Below are 26147 nucleotides of genomic sequence, written 5' to 3'. Positions count from 1 at the left end.
TTTTATCTAATTTAGTAATAATCACTATGTGTGTGGTTTCATGGCAACCGGAAGTATTCTTGTCATATGCACATCAGTCTGTATAGATCCTAGTAAGAAAACATCTGCACGTTTCAGTGTAACAAACATTTATAAGATCTCCCACTTCAGGAAAAATAAAACATCATTCTGAGCTGTGTCTTGCTCTAGTAATACTGTGTTGTACACAGGAGTGAAAATCTCTAAAGCAGACATCTTCGTGAGTTATTGTAGCATCAAAAAAGATAAATAGGCTGTTCAGAGATGGGCGCAGATCTTGCTTCCGCAGCAAGGTCTGTGCCCGTCTACTCACATTCTCGGGGCTGTCCAGCACAGGGCAAGGCCGCCCAGCATGTGAGTTGCGCTGCCCCACAAAGCGTTCGCAATTTAATTGCAAACACAGCGATTAGAGTACGACCCCTGCCTGTGGAGTCTGGCAGGTGGTCCGGCTTTTTTTTTCTTGGAGAGGCTGCGTGTGGCGTCACGCAGCCACCCCGAAGACGGTCCAGAGACACCTGCTTTGTCTGGACCACGCCCATGGAACTTTGCAGCGACGCCTGGAGCTGTCAATCATGATGCGATCGCATATTCCGGAATGCGATCACATAATGCAGGCTGCACATGTGCACTACTGCTAATTCACGGTGTACACTGTTTGACTAAACACTAGAAGCTTCATTGTGCAATAATTCTGTTATGGTACTGTAGCTTTGCTTTATAAAAACACATCTCTTTTTTTATTTGTGTTGTACTCTAAATAAGACCTTAGGTATATATTTTAAGAATTAACCTTACAAATGGCAAATGGTGGGTTTTGATATTTGACAGTAGAGGCTTTTATTGTAATTTTCTTTCCACTCTCAACAGAGAAAAGCTTTGCGTTTTATGATCATCTGATCATGAACTTGCACTCTTACTGTGCTTCAATAATGAAAGAAGTTTTCTACTTTAAAAATCAATGTTGCTAAAAACCTCTAATTGAAAGCCTTTGAGCGGCTTCTCTGGAACAGCAGTATAGGAGATCGCTAGAATACTGGCTATAAAATAGGATTATAAAATATACATATATATATTCCATTCTGAATGTATATCAGTTTCCTATATCTGGATGTTCCCGGATTCAAAATCTTAGCCAAACTCCTCCAAATCTATGCTCAGGCAATGTGATACTGAGCTGCCCTTGAACAGTGACCACGACTACCTACAATAAGTCTTGCACCAAGCTCCCATTTTCCCAGGCTCCTTTCTTGTTCTCTCTGCTGCTATAGATCAGCACCACTGGGGAATAACAGAGGTGGTGGCTATAGGTCAGAGTTTGGATCTTGCTAAATTCAGTGAATAGAGGTTTCCCTAAAGGTCCATACACACTAGGCAGCGACGTCGCCTAGTGTTTCACCTCCCGGGCTGGGCGGTTGGCGGCCGCCCGTACACACTGAGCGATATGACCACTTATATCGCTCAGTGACATCGTGCAGCCGCCGGCCGTGCATGCAGCTCCTGGACGAAAGTCCATATTGAGCTTCCTTTACTACCGACAACGACGATCGTTGCCTACCCGTGGGGCGCTGGCAGCATAAACACTTGCTGAGAAAATGAGCGACGACACTCAGGAAGGCGGAAAACTAGCGACATCGCTCATTTTCTTGGCAAGTGTGTATGGGCCTTAAGAAGGGAACTCTTCACAAAATACTGTTGGTAATATGAACTACTTGGTAAAATATATATTTTTATGTGGAAAGCTCCTTTAATACTTTATAGCATCTCTTTCCAAAGCTGTGACATGCTATTTAATATTTTTAATCTAAGATTCCTTTTTTTCTGATAGACATCTGATAAAAATTGGAATCCATGCCTACATGATGAATCTGCGAAATTGTTTTATAAGGTAATTTAATGTATAAATACTCTTACAATGCATTGCTGGTGCATTATATTTTGCTATTTAAAACTTCAAGCAAAGTATTCAGATGTTTGTGATAGTGTTTAAGTAGTGAATCGTGAAGAGTGGCTGCTGTACCAATTGGGTGAGTTTTAATTGCTGTTTAGATAATACTTTTTAAACTTATTTACTGACCCATATAAATATTTTTTATAATCCACTTTTATCCAGATTATCTGTGTATCACATTAAGGATGGAAGGGAAGAGGGGTTTGTCTATTGACTAACTAAGATTTCTATAACTTTCTATCAGTGTTCATTGCAGCAGTCTGGCTGTTTATTAAATAAAAAAAGTCTCCCTAGCAATCCGACCAGCAGTGATTAGTGTTGGCTTTTTCACTCCCACTTGCCTTCAGGAACTGGAAATGCCCCCCCATAAAAATTGCTTTCCTTTATAATAGTAGAGCATTATACCTAATGGACACGTCCCTGCTATTCCCATCCTACGTTAGCAAATGAAAGATAGCAGTGGTACATTAACCAGTACTGTTCTTGATAAATTCATCCTCGTAGATTAACACCTCAACTCTGGTACACCAAATGCACCAGGTATCTGCAAAAATGCTCACGTACTGCTGAGCAACACTGGAGGAAATCACGCTCTAAGGCAGTCTTCCTCCATTTCAAACTTATGCTCTCGTCCTTCAGTGCTGCCATTTCCCTCACTAAACAGTCATACTTCAAGAATCTCAGCTCCTCCCAGTCTTCCAACCTCCGGCGCCTCTTTGCCACTCTCAACTGCATCCTCTGCTCAAACCACCTCATCTTCCCTCCTCACTATCTGCTCTTGTATTTGCCACTTATTTCACATCCAAGATTGACTCCATATGTCAGGACATTACATCCCACCAGACCGTCATCAACCAGTCACCTCCCATCCCTTACAATCCACCCCTTTCCTCTCACCAACTCTGACATCTTTTATCCCATGTTTCTGGTGAGGAAGTTATCATGGCCCTTATGTCCCCAATTGGCAGTCATTTAATTGATTCTCATAGCATTTTCAAATGAATATCCATTTATCTTTTTGACTTAGTCATATAAGCAAATGAGCAGTTGAACATTTTCATCTTCTCATCAACATAACTGTTTAACGGTTTCCAAATAGTACCAGCAGTTAGTGGTACAGCTATTGGGAATTCTAAGGGCTGTCTGCATTCTAGAGTCTGCTGTATTCACATAATCTGTAGAAGGGAGGGACACAAAGCCTGATAAATTCTTTCAGCTCTGATGATAAAGGTTGTCAAACATTTCTGCATGGCAGTAGAAAAATGCTAAAAGAACTTCAGAAGTACTTAATAAGCAGATAAAAGTAAAGGGATTTTACAAGCCACCCTCATATGAGCAGAGCCATATGCTTTGTAAACAAATGACAAAAATAAAATTTTCACTTGCAACCTTTTTCATAACTGCAGTAAAGGTGGGTACACACTAGGCGACGTGCTCTGTGAACGGCGTCGCCTAGTGTTTCCCCTACTGGGCCGGGCGGACGGCAGCAGGGCGTACACACTGCGTGATATGGCAACCATATGGCTCAGTGATGTCACGCAGCGCCCGGCCCGTGCAGGCAGCTCTTGGACGACAGTCCAAATTGAGCTGCATGCACGGCCGATAGCATAGCTCATCGGCGGCAGCATAAACACTTGCCGAGAAAGTGAACGACGCCGCTCAGGAAGGGTGAAAATGAGCGACATCGTTCAATTTCTCAGCAAGTGTGTATGGGCCTTAAGATTACTTCTGTGCTTCAGTTTGTGCTCACAAACTCCATAAATCAGTCATTTCCTGCAGCCAAAATTTCTGCAAGATATCTGCACCTATATAAGTACAGGAAGGCCGAGTAAAAGTCAATTGAGTATTGTTTGGTGATTTATGTTCTATTGTTTTCCATTTCAGCTTATACGCCTTGACAATCTGTTTGCCTATTGGAATGTGAAATCTGAAATGTACTACCATCGAAGTTACAATGAAGCTTTGGTATGATAATATACATTTTTGTTTATAGATTAGTTGTTCATCGTAACATTTATTTTGTAAATGAAATGAGCTCGCTATGCAATATTATACTGAATATAGACAAAACAAAATTGGATTTCTCTTATTTCTCCAGGCTGGAGGACACTGGACCATGGGGTTGTTGGTGGGGCCATAGGAGCTGACATTTTAATTAATACCTTTAAATGAAAACTATCCCAAAGCTCCTCCCCTCTGCAACCCCAGAAGGCCAATGCAGTTTAAGTGACCTGCGTTGGGCATGAAATCTGGGGCTGTTGTGGCAGCTCAGCTACTTACATAGGGTTTTTTTTTATTTGTAATTTTGTCTTTTTTCGGTGGGGATCCTATGTGGCTCGCCGGTGCCATCCGCAGCGGTGGGGAGCTGACTTACGTCTCTCCTCTTAGTACACTTCGGTCTCACTGAGACCACCTTGACTCGTGGGGTAGGGAATGCACTCTCACCCTTTTTCTCAACCGTGTGGCTAATGCTATGTGCAAGGGTTTGGCAGCCCCGGTCAGCAGTCTGAATCACTGTGTACCCCAGCACAGTTTCCCGGAGTGTTACAGGGCACTGTGCGGAAAGCTAGCCTCTTCATGGATTGGTAACTGTGGCCGGCAATCTCATAGTGGGACTCTAGGGGGATTTGTCCAGGATTTGTCCAGGGAGTCTTTGCTGGATTTGGCAGAGCAGCTTCGGGAGCAGCGTAATTTGGCTCTGCGGATTCAGAATACAAAGGTTCTTTAGAAGCACTTTACTCCGGCTGGAGGCAGTCGTTAAACCTGAAGTGATAACTATGATTGCCCAGGCTACAGATGGACAAAGCACATTTCTTCCCGTGGTTGCCCAAAAACAGCAGGGGCCACAGTTTGGGGCATTTTATCCTTTTTTTTAGAGGGGTGGGGCGCCCAGAGGTCAATCCAGCAGGGTCTCTGCGCAAAAGGCTGATCTGGGGCAGTACGGATGGTGTAATGGTTAGCATTACCGCTTCACAGCACTGAGGTCATGGGTTCGATTCCCACCATGGCTCTAACTGTACGGAATTTGTATATTTTCCCCGTACTTGCGTGGGTTTCCTCCGGGTACTCCAGTTTCCTCCCACAATCCAAAAATATACTGGTAGATTAATTGGCTCCCAACAAAATTTACCCTAGCGTGAATGTGTGTGCATGTGATAGGGAATATAGGCCCTCATTCCGAGTTGATCGCTCGCCAGCTGCTTTTAGCAGCAGTGCACACGCTAAACCGCTGCCCTCTGGGAGTGTATCTTAGTATAGCAGAAGTGCGAACGAAAGGTTAGCAGAACTGGTCGAAAAAATGTTCATGCCATTTCTGAGTAGCTCCAAACCTACTCCTACCTTGCGATCATTTCAGTCTGTTTAGTTCCTGCATTCGGCCAGCCACTCACCCGTTTCCCTAGGCACGACTGCGATTTTACCTGACACGCCTGCGTTTTTTAGCACACTCCCGGAAAACGCTCAGTTACCACCCAGAAACACCCACTTCCTGTCAATCACTCAACGATCTGCAGAGCGACTAAAAAGCATTGCTCGACTTTGTGTAAAACTGCATAGTTTTGTGTGAAAGTACTTTGCACGTGCGTACTGCGGCCCGTACGCATGCACAGAAATGCCGATTTTTAGCCTGATCCTTATGCTGCGAACAACGGCAGCTAGCGATCAACTCGGAATGATCCCCATAGATTGTAAACTCCACTGGGGCAGGGACTGATGTGAATGAGCAAATATTCTCTGTAAAGCTCTGCGGAATATGGCCCTCATTCCGAGTTGTTCGCTCGCAAGCTGCTTTTAGCAGCATTGCACACGCTAAGCCGCCGCCTACTGGGAGTGAATCTTAGCTTAGCAAAATTGCGAACGAAAGATTTGCAATATTGCGAAAAGACTTCTCTGTGCAGTTTCTGAGTAGCTCGAGACTTACTCTTCCAGTGCGATCAGTTCAGTGCTTGTCGTTCCTGGTTTGACGTCACAAACACACCCAGCGTTCGCCCAGACACTCCTCCGTTTCTCCAGCCACTCCCGCATTTTTCCCAGAAACGGTAGCGTTTTTTCACACACTCCCATAAAACGGCCAGTTTCCGCCCAGAAACACCCACTTCCTGTCAATCACACTCCGATCTCCAGAACGAAGAAAAAAACCTCGTAATGCCGTGAGTAAAATACCAAACTTCATAGCAAATTTACTTGGCGCAGTCGCAGTGCGAACATTGCGCATGCGCAATTAGCGGAAAATCGCTGCGATGCAAAGAAAAATACAGAGCGAACAACTCGGAATGACCACCTATGTGTGCGCTATATCAATAACTGGTAATAAATAATAATAAATAAATCTGGCTTCCCAGTTGCAGCTGCACCTGGACCACATGGTGCAGATATTTTAGATTCACAAATGGATCATGAATTTTTTTTAGAAAGCTCACCTAGTTCCTTGTCAGCGCCTGTTATTCCTGGGGTTGGTCTTCGACATCTCTCTACTGTGAGTGTTACTACCAGAGTCCAAAGCCTGAACCCCGCAGGATTTGGTCACGGCGGTACTGTCAATGCCTCGTCCGTCGATCTTAATGTGCATGAAGCTGTTGGATACAACCTTCAAGACCAGTATGCCAGGTTCCACAAACAGGATTTCAAGTTGGATATTCTCAATCAGCTTCTTGTATTAGTTTCTTGTATCTGCTTCTTGTTTTGTCGGCCAGCACTCATCAATCCCTCCACTGGTGGCTGAGTTCCGATGATCTGTTCCAGGTATGTTCCTTGGCCACTTCGGCTTGGGTCATTGTGACCATGGATTTGAGTCTTCACGGTTGGAGTGCCGTGGCATTGCATCTTTGCCAACAAGGTCTTTGGTCGCCATTGGAGACTGCGCTTCCGATCAATGTGCTTGAGCTCTGAGCAATCTTTCTGGCTCTTTTGATGGCCCAGTGCGTACTGGCCGGCCAGCCAATGCGGAATCAGTTGGCTAACATTGCGGCGGTGGTTTATTTGTAATCATCAGAGCAGCACCAAGAGCGCGGGCCAATTGCCAAAGCATTCTTTCCTAGGTGGAGGCCTTTGTTCCGGCAATCTCAGTTGTGTTCATATCGGACGTGGAATATTGGATGGCAGACTTCCTAAGCAGAACCACTTTTTCCTGGCAGAGTGGTCAATCCGCCTTCCAACAGTTGGTTCAAGTGGGGTCTTCCAGAGGTAAACCTCATGGCCTCTCGTGACAATGTCAAGGTTCCCTGGTTTTGTGCGAGGTCCATGGATCTGACATTATGACGGGACCGTGGTATTTTGGGCTGTCATATCATTTTCTACTGTTCCCAATATTTCCTCAGGTGCTCTAGCAGGTCAAGGATCAATGGGTACCAATGATCCTCATAGCTCAGGAGTGGCTGCAAAAATCCTGGTATGCCAACGTTCTCACAGTGTCTGTAGGTCCCGGATAGCATCTTTCGCTTTGACCAGAGCTGCTGCTGCAGGGACCGTTTCTCCTTGATTTGCTTGAACGGCCTGGCTTTTCAGTGTGAGAGGCATAGCTTTCGTACTTCACGGTTTCGCCTTCCTCAATTCTTAGCTTTCCTTCAGGTCAGATTGGTGGCCGGTTCACGACTTTGTCCCCTAAAGGTGCAGGTTTAGTCTCTGTTGATTTATTTCCAGCGGAGTCTGGCTCTTCCAGTTTTTTTGTCCTTTTGCAGAGTGTCATGTCGTCCACCAGTAGCACCGTGGAATCTAACCTGGGGGCAGATGTATTAACCTGGAGAAGGCGTAAGGAAGTGATAAACCAGTGATAAGTGCAAGGTGATAAACGCACCAGCCAGTCAGCTCCTGTCAATTTGCATATTGGAGCTGATTGGCTGGTGCGTTTATCACTTTGAACTTATCACTGGTTTATCACTTCCTTATGCCTTCTCTTGGTTAATACATCTGCCCTTTGGTTCTTTCAGCTCTCTGTTACAAGCTGCAGCTCGCAGCGTACGGGACTCTCCCGAACTTCCGGGGGGAGTTTGCCAGGCAGCGGGGAAGCCGGAAGCCTCCTCAGAGAGGTTTACAGGAGGCTGGTATACGTACAGTAGCATGGCTGCAGAGAGTTTAAATTAGGGGAGATTGGCTGCTCTGCGATTCCCATTGGCTTTTGCCTCCTTTATATATTGTGTCTGTTTCTCACTCACTGCTGGTCATAGTCGTTGGTTGCTGCAGGAGCCCTTGTCTCTCAGAATTAGTCCTTTCTTTGGTTTTCGTAAAGATATTTTTCGCTGTATTTTCATGTCTAGTCCCAGGCCAGCCCTGTTTTCAGTCATGTTCTTATTTCTTATTGTACTTCTCTCCATTCGTTTTCTCCAGCAGGGTCCACAGGTTATCCACAGGATAACATTGGGATATGAGGTAGCGACAGCGGATTGGCACCAAACGATCAAAGCTTTCGGCCTCACAGCATGCAACGGGCCCGTCCCTATATCCCCACCTCCTGGCTCAGGCAATTCAGTTTTTTGTCTGGTACGGCAGGAACCGGATTATGGTCAATGGGCTGCTGGTTTTTAGCAGCCATTTGCTTTTTTTATTTTATTTTTATAGTCTTACTATGTTTTTTGAGCAATCTTTCTAAAAAGCGTCTTATACGTACCTTGGAAAGAGTCGCTCCAACAACTCCCCACCAGGTCGCGACAGCGCTTACCCACGTGTACAGTGCTGTTTCGGTGGGCGTCTGTGTAGGATGTACTAGTAAGTCCAGTAGATTTTACCAGGCTGTGGCTGAAGCCCGTGGAGAAGGTAAGGCATTGTTTCCGTTTAGTAGGGGAAACGCAAAACACAGCCGCACTGTTTCGGGATGGAGACTACCGAACAGTCGCTGAATCGACTGCCACCTTGGGAGGACCAGCGCTAGACGTTAGGGATCATAGGCTCCAGGGGTAGTATGAGGCCGCGATCCCTAGGGTTGATGTCAGCAGTGGGGAGTAAGACACTCCCTTCGTCGTCCCTCCCCCCCGGTTCATGACCCGTTTCCTCCGAGTTTCCCACCATGAACTGAGTTCTCGCTTCCGTCTGAGACGCTGTGTATCTAAAAGGACCTAGTCGCAGCATAGCGGCTGTGTGGCTGGTGCATCAGTGTTCACGTGGGCGTCTGTGTACACTGTAGGTTCACGGGGCGATTGTGTACACTAGTAGTGTCTGGATCCACTCAGCGTTCACTAACGTATTGATCGATCCTGGAAGCGGAGTGAAGTCTCCCTGTATCCCACTCTCCTGAGCGAGGTGATACAGCACTAAGTCTCTACCTGCCATTGGGTACGAATAGTTGGATAAGTTCCTGATACATATGAGTCTGTAAACTATTGCTGCCGTTTCTTTCGCTGTGCGACTGAATACGTTAAATTCCTATAAAAGGTAATACGGTAATATGTTTCTCCTACATACTTGAAATGTATCTGTAGTTGAATATATGCTCATTGCTTTTTATACTAATGTAATGTGACTGATTGCTAGTGTGATTGATGACTTTACTATTTCTTTGCTGAGTCTATTTCTCTTGGTCTTGTATCTCTTTCTCTCTCAACTGACATTGTTTCGGCCCGGTGGCGTCCAAGTACCTGTAGGCACGTCTCACTTTATGGGAAAAGTGGCTTTTATAGGCAAGAAAACTCGCTGTTGAGTTCTTCGAGTCTTAAACTTGGGAGTACAAGGGTCACTGCCCAGAAGATATCTGACAACCTCATCCTTCTTGGAAAGAAGCTTCTACAGTCGTAACGCTCTCCAAAAGGCTCCCTTTGAGCCTTTGGATCCTGTGGATCTTAATTTGTCACTTGGAAGTTAGTCTTCCTTATTGCCTCATCTCAGTGCATTTCCGAGTTGGGTGTTTAATCCTACAAACCACCTTTTTCTCAGATTTCATGATGAAAGGGCAGTTTTGTGTATTGTTCCTTCGTTTCAACCGACAGTCATTTCTGCTTTTCACTTGAATCAAAAATTGTCTTTCTTTTTTTTGTCCTTTATCCATCATCTAGGTCTGTTGGTTATTGTCCAGCCCCTGATGATGTGCTTGGACAGAACTTCCTTTGTCCACTTCATGGATTCTCTCCTTGTTCTCTTAAGATGCTCAGAAACTTGATTGGCCTGATATAAAGCAGTAAGAAGTTTAGAATTCCAAAGAAATGGAATTCCCAGTATCCTCTTCCAGCTAGGGACTGTTTAAAGAGGGAGGAGACTCCCAAAGTAGATACGCACGTCATTCAATTGGTGCTAAAATCTACATTGCCTTTTCCTTCAACATCAGACTCACTTTCTTGGAGTAAGTCAGAGCCTTACTCCAAGAAAGTGAAGTTTCCTTCTATCCACAAATCCAAACCTAGGTTTCAAGCTTTTCTTCCCTTTCGGACCCAAGGAAAAGCAAAAGGAAAAGGTTATGGCAAACAGTCCCAATCTGGTAAGTCTGGTAAGGCTAAAAAGCATTGGGCTACCAGAGGACCGGCTTCCAAGCCAGAAGATAAACCGTCAGCCTGATGGTGCAGGCCTCCACTTGGGGGACCCCAGGGTGGGAGGCCGACTTCTTAATTTTGCACAGATCTGGCAGCAGTCCACCACAGATGCCTGGGTGCAAGAAGCGGTATCTCACGGTTATGTGTTTGCCTTCAAGAAACACCCTCCACAAAGGTCCTTTGTACCAGCTCGTCTTCAGTAGAAACGAAGGCTAGGGCCTTACAAGAGGCAGTTCAGAAGTTGCTTCAATCAGGAGTGATAATTTCAGTTCGCCCTGCGCAACAGGGACAAGGTTTTTATTCCAACCTGTTTCTAGTTAAGAAGCTGAATCGGTCGTTCCAGCCCATTCTCAATCTCAAGGTGCTGAACAAGTACATTTGGGTACCTCACTTTCATATGGAGACTTTACGTTCCATTGTTTTGGCCATGGAGCAGGATCATTTTATGGTATCCCTGGATATTCTGGATTCTTACCTGGATGTTCCTATAACACAGTCCCATCAGTGCTATCTCAGGTTTGCTATCTTCCAGCAACAGTTTCAGTTTCAGGCCCTGCCATTTGGATTGGCTACAGCTCCAAGAATGTTCACCAAAATTATGGTGGTAATGGCGGCTTATCTCCGTCGACAGGGGATAAGGATTTTCCATACTGTACCTTGACAACCTATTAATCCTGGCACAGTCTCAGTGTCATCTGCAACAGACAGCTTGTTTACAGAAACACGGTTGGCTCATAAATTGGGCTAAGTCGTCCCTGGTTCTGTCACAGCGTATAATGCACTTGGGGGCTGTATTGGATTCCAGCCTTCAGAGAGTGTTTTTACCTTCGAAAAATATATCCACAATTTCTCTGACGTCCTAGTGGATGCTGGGAACTCCGTAAGGACCATGGGGAATAGACGGGCTCCGCAGGAGAATGGGCACTCTAAAAGAAAGATTAGGTACTATCTGGTGTGCACTGGCTCCTCCCACCATGACCCTCCTCCAGACCTCAGTTAGATTTCTGTGCCCGGCCGAGCTGGATGCACACTAGGGGCTCTCCTGAGCTCCTAGAAAGAAAGTTTATTTTAGGTTTTTTATTTTACAGTGAGACCTGCTGGCAACAGGCTCACTGCATCGAGGGACTAAGGGGAGAAGAAGCGAACCTACCTGCTTGCAGCTAGCTTGGGCTTCTTAGGCTACTGGACACCATTAGCTCCAGAGGGATCGACCGCATGGAACTGGCCTTGGTGTTCGTTCCCGGAGCCGCCGTCCCCCTTACAGAGCCAGAAGCAAGAAGAGGTCCGGAAAATCGGCGGCAGAAGACTTCGGTCTTCACCAAGGTAGCGCACAGCACTGCAGCTGTGCGCCATTGCTCCTCATGCACACCTCATACTCCGGTCACTGAGGGTGCAGGGCGCTGGGGGGGGGGCGCCCTGAGGGCAATATATGACACCTTGGCTAGCAAATCTACATCGTATATAGTCCTAGAGGCTATATAGATGTAAAATTACCCCTGCCAGTATTCCAGAAAAAGCGGGAGAAAGTCAGTTGAAAAAGGGGCGGGACTTCTCCCTCAGCACACTGGCGCCATTTTCTCTTCACAGTGCAGCTGGAAGACAGCTCCCCAGGCTCTCCCCTGTAGTTTTCAGGCTCAAAGGGTTAAAAAGAGAGGGGGGGCACAAAATTTAGGCGCAATATTGTATATACAAGCAGCTATTGGGAAAAATTCACTCAATATAGTGTTAATCCCAAAATTATATAGCGCTCTGGTGTGTGCTGGCATACTCTCTCTCTGTCTCCCCAAAGGGCTGTGTGGGGTCCTGTCCTCAGTCAGAGCATTCCCTGTGTGTGTGTGCGGTGTGTCGGTACGGCTGTGTCGACACGTTTGATGAGGAGGCTTATGTGATGGCAGAGCAGATGCCGATAAATGTGATGTCGCCCCCTGTGGGGCCGACACCAGAGTGGATGGATAGGTGGAAGGTATAAACCGACAGTGTCAACTCCTTACATAAAAGGCTGGATGACGTAACAGCTATGGGACAGCCGGCTTCTCAGCCCGCGCCTGCCCAGGCGTCTCAAAGGCCATCAGGGGCTCAAAAACGCCCGCTCCCTCAGATGGCAGACACAGATGTCGACACGGAGTCTGACTCCAGTGTCGACGAGGATGAGACATATACACAATCCACTAGGAACATCCGTTACATGATCCCGGCAATAAAAAATGTGTTACACATTTCTGACATTAACCCAAGTACCACTAAAAAAGGGTTTTATGTTTGGGGAGAAAAAGCAGGCAGTGTTTTGTTCCCCCATCAAATGAGTGAATGAAGTGTGAAAAAGCGTGGGTTCCCCCGATAAGTAACTGGTAATTTCTAAAAAGTTACTGATGGCGTACCCTTTCCCGCCAGAGGATAAGTTACGCTGGGAGATATCCCCTAGGGTGGATAAGGCGCTCACACGTTTGTCAAAAAAGGTGGCACTGCCGTCTTAGGATACGGCCACTTTGAAGGTACCTGCTGATAAATAGCAGGAGGCTATCCTGAAGTCTGTATTTACACACTCAGGTACTAGACTGAGACCTGCAGATAGTGCTGCTGCAGCGTGGTCTGTAACCCTGTCAAACAGGGATACTATTTTGCGAACATAAGACGTCGTCTTATATATGAGGGATGCACAGAGGGATATTTTGCCGGCTGGCATCCAGAATTAATGCAATGTCCATTCTGTCAGGAGGGTATTAGAGACCCGACACTGGACAGGTAATGCTGACTTTAAAAGGCACATAGAGCCTTATAAGGGTGAGGAATTGTTTGGGGATGGTCTCTGGGACCTCGTATCCACAGCAACAGCTGGGAAGAAAATTTCAGGTTTCCTCACAGCCTAAGAAAGCACTGTATTATCAGGTACAGTCCTTTCGGCTTCAGAAAAGCAAGCGGGATAAAGGCGCTTCCTTTCTGCACAGAGACGAGGGAAGAGGGAAAAAGCTGCACCAGTCAGCCAGTTCCCAGAATCAAAATTCTTCCCCCGCTTCCTCTGAGTCCACCGCATGACGCGGGGGCTCCACAGGCGTAGCCAGGTACGGTGGGGGGCCACCTCAAAAATTTCAGCGATCAGTGGGCTCGCTCACAGGTGGATCCCTGGATCCTTCAAGTAGTATCTCAGGGGTACAAGCTGGAATTCGAGGCGTCTACCCCCCGCCGTTTCCTCAAATCTGCCTTGCCGACAACTCCCTCAGGCAGGGAGGCTGTGCTAGAGGCAATTCACAAGCTGTATTCCCAGCAGGTGATAGTCAAGGTGCCCCTACTTCAACAAGGACGGGGTTACTATTCCACACTGTTTGTGGAACCGAAACCGGACGGTTCGGTGAGACCCATTTTAAATTTGAAATCCTTGAACACATACATAAAAAAATTCAAGTTCAAGATGGAATCGCTCAGGGCGGTTATTGCAAGCCTGGAGGAGGGGGATTACATGGTATCCCTGGACATCAAGGATGCTTACCTACTTGTCCCCATTTACCATCCTCACCAGGAGTACCTCAGATTTGTGGTACAGGATTGCCATTACCAATTCCAAACACTGCCGTTTGGACTGTCCACGGCACCGAGGGTCTTTACCAAGGTAATGGCAGAAATTATGATACTCCTTCGAAAAAAGGGAGTTTTAATTATCCCGTACTTGGACGATCTCCTTATAAAGACGAGGTCCAAGGAGCAGTTGTTGGTCGGAGTAGCACTATCTCGGGAAGTGCTACAACAGCACGGATGGATTCTATACATTCCAAAGTCACAGCTGGTTCCTACCACACGCCTACTGTTCCTGGGGATGGTTCTGGACACAGAACAGAAAAAAGTGTTTCTCCCGCAGGAGAAAGCCAAGGAGCTGTCATCTCTAGTCAGAGACCTCCTGAAACCAAAACAGGTATCGGTGCATCACTGCACACGAGTCCTGGGAAAAATGGTAGCTTCTTACGAAGCAAAATTCCATTCGGCAGGTTCCATGCAAGAACCTTTCAGTGGGACCTCTTGGACAAGTGGTCGGGATCGCATCTTCAGATGCATCGGCTGATAACCCTGTCTCCAAGGACCAGGGTGTCGTCCCTACACATAAATATTCTGGAACTGAGGGCCATTTACAATGCCCTAAGTCTGGCAAGGCCTCTGCTTCAAAACCAGCCGGTACTGATCCAATCAGACAACATCACGGCAGTCGCCCATGTAAACAGACAGGGCGGCACAAGAAGCAGGATGGCGATGGCAGAAGCCACAAGGATTCTCTGATGGGCGGAAAATCACGTCTTAGCACTGTCAGCAGTGTTCATTCCGGGAGTGGACAACTGGGAAGCAGACTTCCTCAGCAGACACGACCTACACCCGGGAGAGTGGGGACTTCATCCAGAAGTCTTCCAACTGTTGGTTAACCGTTGGGAAAGGCCACAGGTGGACATGATGGCGTCCCGCCTAAACAAAAAACTAGATATTGCGCCAGGTCAAGGGACCCTCATGCAATAGCTGTGGACGCTCTAGTGACACCGTGGGTGTACCAGTCGGTTTATGTGTTCCCTCCTCTGCCTCTCATACCAAAGGTACTGAGAATAATGAGAAAACGAGGAGTAAGAACGATACTCGTGGTTCCGGATGGGCAAAGAAGAGCTTGGTACCCAGAACTTCAAGAAATGATATCAGAGGACCCATGGCCTCTACCGCTCAGACAGGATCTGCTACAGCAGGGGCCCTGTCTGTTCCAAGACATACCGTGGCTGCGTTTGCCGGCATGGCGGTTGAATTCCGGATCCTAAAGGAAAAGGGCATTCCGGAAGAAGTCATTCCTACGCTGATAAAAGCCAGGAAAGAAGTAACCGCAAACCATTATCACCGTATTTGGTGAAAATATGTTGCGTGGTGTGAGGCCAGGAAGGCCCCAACAGAGGAATTTCAGCTGGGTCGTTTTCTGCACTTCCTACAGTCAGGGGTGACTATGGGCCTAAAATTGGGTTCCATTAAGGTCCAGATTTCGGCTCTGTCGATTTTCTTCCAGAAAGAACTGGCTTCACTGCCTGGAGTTCAGACATTTGTAAAGGGAGTGCTACATATTCAGCCCCCTTTTGTGCCTCCTGTGGCACCTTGGGATCTCAACGTAGTGTTGAGTTTCTTAAAATCACATTGGTTTGAGCCACTTAAAACTGTGGATTTGAAATATCTCACGTGGAAAGTGGTCATGTTATTGGCCTTGGCTTCGGCCAGGCGTGTGTCAGAATTGGCGGCTTTGTCATGTAAAAGCCCTTATTGGATTTTCCATATGGATAGGGCAGAATTGAGGACTCGTCCCCAGTTTCTCCCTAAGGTGGTATCAGCTTTTCACTTGAACCAACCTATTGTAGTGCCTGCGGCTACTAGGGACTTGGAAGATTCCAAGTTACTGGACGTAGTCAGGGCCTTAAAAATGTATATTTCCAGGACGGCTGGAGTCAGGAAAACTGACTCGCTTTTTATCCTGTAGGCACCCAACAAAATAGGTGCTCCTGCTTCTAAGCAGACTATTGCTCGCTGAATTTGTAGCACAATTCAGCTGGCGCATTCTGCGGCTGGATTGCCGCATCCTAAATCAGTAAAAGCCCATTCCACGAGGAAAGTGGGCTCATCTTGGGCGGCTGCCCGAGGGGTCTCGGCTTTACAATTTTGCCGAGCTGCAACTTGGTCAGGGGCAAACACGTTTGCTAAATTCTACAAAATTGATACCCTGGCTGAGGAGGACCTTGAGTTCTCTCATTCGGTGCTGCAGAGTCATCCGCACTCTCCCGCCCGTTTGGGAGCTTTGGTATAATCCCCATGGTCCTTACGGAGTTCCCAGCATCCACTAGGACGTCAGAGAAAATAAAATTTTACTCACCGGTAAATCTATTTCTCGTAGTCCGTAGTGGATGCTGGGCGCCCATCCCAAGTGCGGATTGTCTGCAATACTTGTATGTAGTTATTGCCTAACTAAGGGTTATTGTTGAGCCATCTGTTGAGAGGCTCAGTTATATTTCATACTGTTAACTGGGTGTAGTATCACGAGTTATACGGTGTGATTGGTGTGGCTGGTATGAGTCTTACCCGGGATTCAAAATCCTTCCTTATTGTGTCAGCTCTTCCGGGCACAGTATCCTAACTGAGGTCTGGAGGAGGGTCATGGTGGGAGGAGCCAGTGCACACCAGATAGTACCTAATCTTTCTTTTAGAGTGCCCAGTCTCATGCGGAGCCCGTCTATTCCCCATGGTCCTTACGGAGTTCCCAGCATCCACTACGGACTACGAGAAATAAATTTACCGGTGAGTAAAATCTTATTTTAGTCGAGTATTCAGGAGCTGCTACACAGTCAAAGGGTATCAATTCACACAGCTATGCGTGTGATGGGATCAATGGTGTCGACATTCGACATGGTGGCGTATGCTCAATTCCACTCAAGGCCTTGGAACTGGTTACATCAGACATTAAAAACTCAGACTAGAAGTACGGAGGTCGTTAGCCTGATGGCTAAAGACATCCCATCTGGACAAAGGGAGACCCTTTTGGATCTCAGATTGGGAGGTTCTGACAACAGATGCCAGTCTTCAGGGCTAGGGAGCAGTTTCATGTAAAAGTTGCTTCTAGGGGCACTGGACCAAGGAAGAAAGTTGCCTATCAATAAATATATTGGAGCTTCAGGCTATATATGTTGCACTCATTCAGGCAAAGGACATTTTTCAGGGGAAACCAGTTCAAATTCGCTCGGATAATGCAACGGCAGTAGCGTACCTCAATCATCAGGGAGGATTTCGCAGCCAAAAGGCAATGAAGGAGGTAAGCCGCACGTTAAGGTGGGCAGAACTTCATCTTCCAGCCTTGTCCGCAGTGTTCATTCCGGGAGTCTTAAACTGGGGAGCGGATTTTCTCAGTCGACATGCCATTCATGCAAACGAATAGGCTATACACCCAAGGTCTTCCAGACTATGGTAGACAAGTGGGGGTTACTGGAGATAGATCTCATGGCTTCCCGTCAGTACAACAAAGTTCCCGCATACGGGTCAAGGACAGAGGATCCCAGAGCGACCTTTGTGGATGCCTTGTCAGATGGGACTTTCGTCTGGCCTGTTTGTTTCCACTGTTCGCCCTCTTGCCCAGGGTGATGCGAAAGGTAAAACAGGGAAAGGGCGCATGCTCCGGCTTGGCCCAGAAAACATTGGTACACAGATCTGCAGAGGCTGTTGGTGGATACTCTGTTCCTACTCCCTCAACGTCCAGATCTACTGTCTCAGGTTCCTTGCTATGACAAGCACCTGGATTGACTGTCTTTGACGGTGTGGCTCTTGAGACTTCCATCCTGAAAGCAAGAGGATTCTCACAATCGGTAATTCAAACAATGCTTAGAGCAAGGAAACCATCCTCAGCTTGCATTTATTACCGAATATAGCAGTGACAGTGACAGGAAATTTTACCCTAGGTATTTCAGACTTTCCAGCATTCCTTCAGGCAGGAATGGACAAAGGTCTACGGGTGGCTTCCTTGAGAGTTCAGGTGTCAGCATTGACTGTATAGTTTCAAAAGAAAATTGCTAACCTACAGGATGTTCACACTTTTTTCCAAGGAATGCGTCACAACCAACCTCCTTTTGTTCCTCCTACAGCTCCTTGGGATCTAAGTTGAGTCCTAAAGGCGCTTCATGTTGCCCCATTTGAACCACTGAAGCAAGGGGATCTTAAATGGTTGACAGCTAAAGTGCTCTTTCTACTGGCTCAGCTAGAAGAGTTTCAGACTTAGGGGCATTGTTATGTCGCCCTCCTTTTCTGATATTTCATCCAGATAGAGCGGTTCTCAGAACCAAATCTTGTTATCTTCCTAAGGTGGTGTCTAAATTCCACCTTAACGAAGAAGTTGTAGTCCCGGCTTTCCAAGAGCTGGACCTTTCTGCGGGGGATGCATCGTTGGACATAGCCCGTGCCTTAAGAACTACGTGGACCGCACCAGTGCCATTAGAAAGACAGACACTCTCTTTGTTCTCTACGGATTTCACAAGAGGGGATGGCCTGCTGACAAGCAGACACCGACGAGGTGGCTTCGGATGACGATTTCAAAAGCATATTCTCAAGCTGATCTCCCTATTCCGGATAATGTCTCTGCTCACTGTACTCATAAGGTAGGTCCTTCATGGGCAGCACAACGTGGTGCTTCAGCAGAACAGATATGTAAGGCAGCCACACGGTTTTCCATTAACACATTCATTAGTCATTATGCCTTTGATACCTTTGCATTTCAGGGCGCTGCATTCGGTCGAAGAATTCTCCTGTCCAATCAGGAGCGTCCCCTCTACTAAAATTGCTTTGGGACATCCCAATGTTTATCTTGTGGATAATCTGTGGACTCGGCAGGAGAAATATGTAGTTATGGTAGACTTATCGTCGATAACTCTGTTTCTCCTAAGTCCACAGTATCCACAGGGATCCCACCCTGACGCACCTGATTTGAGGATCCTTACACCTACTAACCTCTTCCTTCTTATATGGAAGTTTGTGCATGTGTGTTCTTCTCGCCTGATTAGGGCTCTCTATGGTGCTCCTGCCTTGAGCCAGGAAGCGGGGATATAGGGGACTGGCCCATTGCATTCTGGGAGAGCGAAAGCTTTTGATCGTTGGTGCCAATCTGCTGATGCTACCTCATATCCCAATGTTTATCCTGTGGATTCTGTGGACTTAGGAGAACTAAATTTATCAATGGTAAGTCTACCATAACTACGTATTTTTTGTGGCTTCTCTTGAACAGCCATCATCAACACTGTGTTTTTACTAGAGAAAAAAATCCTCAAGCTCAGGAACTAGCAAATTCGCTAGGTCTCATTCACGTTTGCTTTAAGTTCCTAAGAAGGTGGTGCAATATGCACAGTTTGATATTGAGATGAATTGTAAATGGAATAAGACTCACCATCACTTGTCTAGCCAGCTTTTCTTACTGTGAACAATGATTCATCTTTCATTTTGCTGACTCAGCAGGGGTTACCTATTCTCTATGTACCCCATCTGTGTCACCCCTGTCTGTCTACCCCTCCCCTTTAGATTGTAAGCTCTCACGAGCAGGGCCCACTTCCCTCATGTGCTTATCCTTTGTCTTACTTTAATAATCTTCAACTGTACCACATCCAGCAGTCTTCTGCCCCCTGATACTTATTCCAGTGTCATCTGCTGATGTAACTATGTTTATTTACCCATACTTGTTCTATACTGTCATCAACTGTAAGTTGCTGTTTGATTATGTATGTACTCTGTCATTGGGCGCTGCAGAACCCTTGTGGCGCCATATAAATAAAGGATAATAATAATAATAATAGGTAGAACTGGACATTTGTGACTCAAGGAACAAGGAACTCAGAGCAGTTTTCAATGCTCCAATCAGAGCATGCTAGATCTTGAGAGGAAAGGCCATCAAGATCAGTCAGGCAATGCCACAACAGCGCCCTGGCTGTGAGAGAATCGAACAGAATCCATGCAATGGTTGTGGCAAAATATTCCAGTTATTGTACCAGGTTTCATCCCAGGGGAAGCAGAGGAATGATCTATTCATCTGGAAGTCTTTTAGCAGTGTGAGGATGACAGCAATCAAATTTCAACACGATGGTGTCTTGGTTGCACCAGTAGTTGATGTGCTTTTTCTCCAGAACATTGGGTTTGCAGACATTTTTCGGAAATGCAATATTGTTTCCTTGAAACCTCCATCTGATTGATCTGTTCCCTGCGTTAAGGTAGCAATTCTACTGTGGTTGCTCAATTAGGTAGACGGATATGGTGTTCAGATGATCCGGCAGTCGAAATACCGACGACTCTATCCCAACACTACTAGGAATGCCGACACCAGCATCCCGATTAGGGTCACAAGCCTAGTCCCGGGATCCCGAACGAGCAACAGCCGCGGTGGAAGGAGGTTAGATTTAGGCTGTCGGGGAAGGGGGGCGTTTAGGCTGTGGGAGAAGTTTAGGCTGAGGGGAGGGCGGTTAGGGTTTGGCTGCGGGGGGGGGGGGGGGGAGAGGTGAGTTGTTAGGTGTAGGCACTATCGGCAGGGTTAGGGCTAGACCGCCGGAGAGGCGGGATGTTTGGGCTCCTAGAAAAGGGGATTAGAGGGAAGTAAAATATACTTACCTTCCCCTGTCGGGATTCTGAACATCGGGATGCCGTGGTTGGTATTCTGACCTCCGGCATCCCGATCGTCGGCATTTCAGCATCTCCCCCACTGGACTGGCCAGAAGGTCTTGTATCACGAACATTCAAAGTATGGCATATGGCCCTGTGTGGTACCCGCTCCCAAGACCAGATATGTTAAGTCAGGGCCCCCTTTCTTCACCAGAGAATGCCTCTATCAGTACATAATTACACATGTTTTTGAAGGAAAATAGTTTCCTACCTCCCCTTTACGGTTGAACTGTTACTGCTTTTCTTGAAGGATGATCTAGACTGGTTTTGATACTCAGATCTTATAAGGTTCAGGACTTAATACTGTTAGCTTTATTTCAGAAAAATGGTTTCTCTTACCTGAAATGCAGACTTTATTTTGTGAAGTGATGTGTTTCTTCAATAACTCATTGGGATCTTAATCTGGTGCTGATAGCTGTACAACAGTCTTCTTTAGAATCTTTGGATTTAGTGGAATTAAAATTGCCTTCCACATTCTTAATCTTTTGATAAAAAAGGGGTTTCTGGAACCAAATCATCCTTTCAACTCAAGTTGATCTGGACAGTGATAATCTCCAGAGGAATTAGGCTCTCTACACTATGCTCCTTGTTCTTGCTTTTATACTTGCTCATTGGGGTTTTTTTTTCTCTCTCTTTCACTTATTTGCATCGTTGTTCTCACCTCCTGGTACTGTTCTATTTGAGACTTTGGAACAATTTTTTGGAATTGGCAGACAGCCTGTGGGGATATCAAGAAGAAGACCTTGATCTTTTGGAGGTTTATTTAAGCACTTAATTAACCGGCTAATATTTGTTCCAAAAAACGCTCAGAAATTGTCAGGGTTTTTTTATGATTGAATTAGTCCATGAACATCTATTTAAAACTAATCCAATATAATTTTATTTAAAAAACATTATTTGTTTTGTTTTGAAATCCAGTATACTATAACAATACCAATTTTATGGTATTCTGTGAATAAACATGACCTTTTAAACTATTTAGGATAATTGCCCATCCGTAATTGAGATTCTGTATCGATGCATGATTACCATAATAAAAATTTCATTTTAATCTACATATTTAGAAATTTCGATGTTTCTGATATACACGTAACATGATGTACATTATATTGATGATCGAGACGACTGTGGGGTCAGATGCTCTAATATGTTTATATGTTCCCGGTGCTCCTTCTTTGAAGCCAACGGTATACACTGGGGGCAGGCTGGATTTACTGGCAGCTGCTCCTCTCTGCTAGCCACAGTGATTGGGACACACTGGGGGAAGATTCGAGGTTCGGAGGGGCCAAAAGTTCCCTCTAAAATTGGCGTCTGCTGGAAGATTATCTTCCTAAGGCTGCCCAGTGGGAGTTTCTGACTAGCAGTATCATGAAAAGCCCAGTTTGGCGTGATGCATATTATGTGACCATGTCTAGCAAGTGGTTAAAGTACCCAAGTTCCCGTCACTGCACTGTATAACACATTGCCACCCACAGTAACTCTGAGGAAAGGATTTAACATAGTACAAGTTTAAAAAAAGATTTCTAGAATAAGTGCTGAAACTTTTTTTGTTGTCATTTCAGGGTGTTTTGAAGTATGGAGTTGCTACACACAACATGATGCCCGAAAGCTACGATTTTGGTATGTCTACTTTTTAACATGTCTGCATTGCTAACTCAGGGACTTTGTATCAGCCTGCAAGAGTTGGCAAAACATGTATGTGCCAGCTGCAGTTGATTAAAAATAAAAACATCAAAGTATAGCTATTTGTATTCACAAGTGTGCAACAATGTAATTGAAAGAGCTCTTCCTATTTTATCATGGCCCAGATAGATTCTCATTCAGTCTTGCCTGGTGCTATTTTTTTTTTTATAGTTTCTGGCATCCTTCTCTAATCTTATATAAACATTTGATTAGAATTTTAAAAAGTATAGGGTAGTTATTGATGTTTATCATACCATCAATGCTTCAGAATATTATATACTTTCAAAGCTTCAGATATGTTTCTTAGCACTGACCCTCTTGAAAACGTCTGGTTTTATAGCATAAAAGGTAAATATTAAAGAAATTAAATGAAACTTGCATTAAAAATGTGGTAGACAGTGATGTATATTAGGTTATTTTTGTACTCCCCCCATTTACTTTGCAAAAACTACTGTAGTCAAGTCCATATTTAATTAATGTTTGTTGGTAGAAGTTTTTAGTATGCTAATCTTTCCTTGGATGCACCATGATTCAAATAATGGTATTAATGGTTTTCTTTTTTTCTTTTTAGTATTCCGTCCCATTTCAGGAAGGGCAAAACTACGCATGAACCCACGTTCGGATTTTGATTTTTCTTCACCAAAATTAGATCTGGATGTAAATCTTCAAGACATTGCCATTGAATTTAATAAACCACAGGTGAGGATTAAACAAATGACTGCAGTATACCTGTGGTAATGTGATAGGAGTAGAAAATATATAATTATATTAATTCTGAATTTAGATCAGTGGTTTACCTGTATGTCCCTTACCATCAACCTAAAATCTGAAATTGGTTTCCCTTAGCCCAGTGGTTCCCAAACTTTTTGGCATTCAGGCTCCCTAGAGCATAAGAATTATTTACACGACACCCCTAGGTCAAAAGTTTATTACTGAGAAATTTAGAAAGTAATATTATTTTAAATAAATTGTGTTTATATGTCATCCTTAGGGTCAGTTATGTGCTGAGGGACAGGATTCACTTCTGTTTCTCCACATATTTTATGATTGACAGCCACCAGCACAAATTTTGCCTATTACATTGACCATAAAAAATTTGAATTGGTCTTGTACCACCAATCCAAGGCACCCCTGCAAGTGTTCCGAGGCACCCCGGGGTGCCTGGGAATCCAGTTTCATAACTACTGCCTTAGTCTATATTTAGGCAGTTTCAAGAAGATTCAGAAACCATTCGAAGGCAGCCTAACTTTTTACAGAAGCACTTTTGCACAAGGGATCTCCTAAGCGCATATAAATTCCCTCTTGCAAAGATCCTCTTTTACCAGAGCTCCACGTCGCACATTTCTCCAAATTAAAAATTTCCTCTGTGGTCCTCTGGTGCAGAATCTTTGTATCCCTTTCAGAGCTATCAGTGTCCTTGTGATCAAGTAGACACTTACATTTTGAGAGTATATGTGATCACTAAGACATTTATATTGTTATGGGCAGCTCTTTTTCACTGAGACTAACTGGGACATTTAATTGTTTTAATGGGCGCTCGTGCCTTACCGAGCTATGCAATTGTTGCTCCGATCGGACTTCTTCATCTACCAGGGAGATTTCAAAGAACATCTGTAATTTTAATTTTAAATATAGTCATCATTCTGATGTGATATTTGTCTGCAACATGGACTGGGAATGTGCAGGAATTTGCTGATCTCCCTAGTGTCTGATTTGTAGTGTTTTTACAGTAGAAGGATTCATAATATAAAGTTACAATGCTGTTGCATTATACAATACAGTTACATCATGCATGCAGTGTTCAGTATGAGTAGATGTTATATCTTTGTCTTTAAATTTTTATTTATATATACACTACTCAAAAATATAAAGGGAACACTTAAACAACACAATGTAACTCCAAGTCAATCACACTTCTGTGAAATCAAACTGTCCACTTAGGAAGCAACACTGATTGACAATCAATTTCACATCACACAAGCCGCAACCAGGCGCTGATATATAACTAGTTTCAATTAATATATTACTAATTGTTAATTTCCAAGTTGCAAAAAGAAATACGGACTTGGGGTCTTCAAGTCAGAATAATTAGCACAGGTGACCCCTGTACTGATTCCCAAAGCTATTCTAACAATTAACTCTTTGCGCTATATGATATGGTATGGCTGATGTTCAAATAACTAAACAATAAATTCCATATATTTCATATGTTTTAATACACATAAAAAACTAGACCGGTCTAAGATATCTTAACAATATAAGAACATTAATACACTCAGTATTATCAAATACTATTAAAAATAACACAAGGAGGTGGAACCAAGCTGATCTGTGCACAGTTCTCAAACGGACAAATGATTAACTGTGTTTCAGTCCGTATAATACATTTGTTATAATGCGCAACAATGTGCTTCTAGAACCCATACAGGAATACAAGTTCCTTAAAAGTTTTTGTGAAAGCAATGTTCCGTGTTTCATTGCCCATCAGCAGAGACAGAAAAGTGACATGAGAGTATGCTCCTATTCGGAGCCTTACGTGTGGTTTCCGTCAATGTTGTATAACACAAGGTGGAGTCCCAATGGTAAATACAGCGGTCCCGATTTCAGGTCATCCAGCGCCTGCAATGACGCTCACTCGTGACGAGGATGTCCAGCCACGGGGAACAACGAGACCGCACCGCTCCAGTGCTGCTTGCAAGCACTCAGGTCCCGGTCTCTCTCCTCTTAATCGGTGTCCAGCTTAATGGCAATTGCCAGAAATAAAGATGGGTTCAAAGACACTATGAGGGTCCAATGTCCACACTTCTGACGCGTTTTGCTCCTTTGACAGAAGCTTTATCCAAGACTCTAGTTTATGTGTATTAAAATATATGAAATACCGTATATACTCTAGTATAAGTCGACCCGAATATAAGCCGAGATACCTAATTTTACCACAAAAAACTGGGAAAAATTACTGACTCGAGTATAAGCCTAGGGTGGGAAATGTACGGTGCCAGGGGTTTTCATGCTCAGGGTGTCATGCTCGTTGCCAGGGGTTTCATGCGGTAGGTGTTATGCTTGTTGCCAGGGGGTAATGCTTGTTGCTAGGGTTGTGCCCCCAGTGCCACATATACCCCCAGTAACAGATATCCCCCCACAGTGCCAGAAAAAAAAACATGCCGCCGTTGCTTTGCCCCCAGTAGTTATGCCCCTTCTTTGCCCCCAGTAGTTGTGCCCCCTCTTTCATTGCCCCCAGTAGTTGTGCCCCCTTTCATTGCCCCCAGTAGTTGTGCCCCCTTTCATTGCCCCCAGTAGTTGTGCCCCCTTTCATTGCCCCCAGTAGTTGTGCCTCCTTCTTTCTTTGCCCCCTGTTGCAGTGCCCCCTTCTTTCTTTGCCCCCTGTTGCAGTGCCCCCTTCTTTCTTTGCCCCCTGTTGCAGTGCCCCCTTCTTTCTTTGCCCCCTGTTGCAGTGCCCCCGTCGCCGCTTACAAACACACAAACACACACAAAAACAATACTTACCACTGCCCCGCTCCTGCTTCCCGACCGCATCTTCTGCTGCTGCGCTGCTCCGCTCCGTCCGTCCGCTCGCTCGCTCCGTCCGGCCGCCGCTCCGTCCGGCCGCCCGCTCCCCGGCACCCGATCATCTCTATGGGAGAGACGTCATGACGTCTCTCCCATAGCAACGCGCACAGACACTAGAGGTCAATAATGACCTCTAGTGTCTGTCCTGGAGCCGGCTGCAGCGGACGCCCACACAGCCCACGGCGTCTGCTGCAGCCATTGACTCGAGTATAAGCCGAGGGGGGCTTTTTCAGCATAGAAAAATGTGCTGAAAAAGTCGGCTTATACTCGAGTATATACGGTATATGGAATTTATTGTTTAG

At 45.4% G+C, this 26147-nt stretch overlaps 1 protein-coding gene across 1 annotated transcript in view; it reads left to right on the top strand.

Annotated features, from left to right (window-relative positions):
- Window positions 1–26147, top strand: part of VPS13A (vacuolar protein sorting 13 homolog A) — a 747194-nt gene that overhangs the window by 166541 nt on the left and 554506 nt on the right. The window contains exons 8-11 of the mRNA XM_063913834.1: window positions 1844–1903; window positions 3851–3931; window positions 22158–22215; window positions 22850–22977. Coding sequence (XP_063769904.1) covers window positions 1844–1903; window positions 3851–3931; window positions 22158–22215; window positions 22850–22977 — 327 coding nt within the window. The remainder of the gene's footprint in view (window positions 1–1843; window positions 1904–3850; window positions 3932–22157; window positions 22216–22849; window positions 22978–26147) is intronic.

Source organism: Pseudophryne corroboree, chromosome 1, assembly GCF_028390025.1.
Source record: "Pseudophryne corroboree isolate aPseCor3 chromosome 1, aPseCor3.hap2, whole genome shotgun sequence".
Taxonomy (NCBI): domain Eukaryota; kingdom Metazoa; phylum Chordata; class Amphibia; order Anura; family Myobatrachidae; genus Pseudophryne; species Pseudophryne corroboree.
This window is presented reverse-complemented; position numbering and strand designations above follow the sequence as displayed.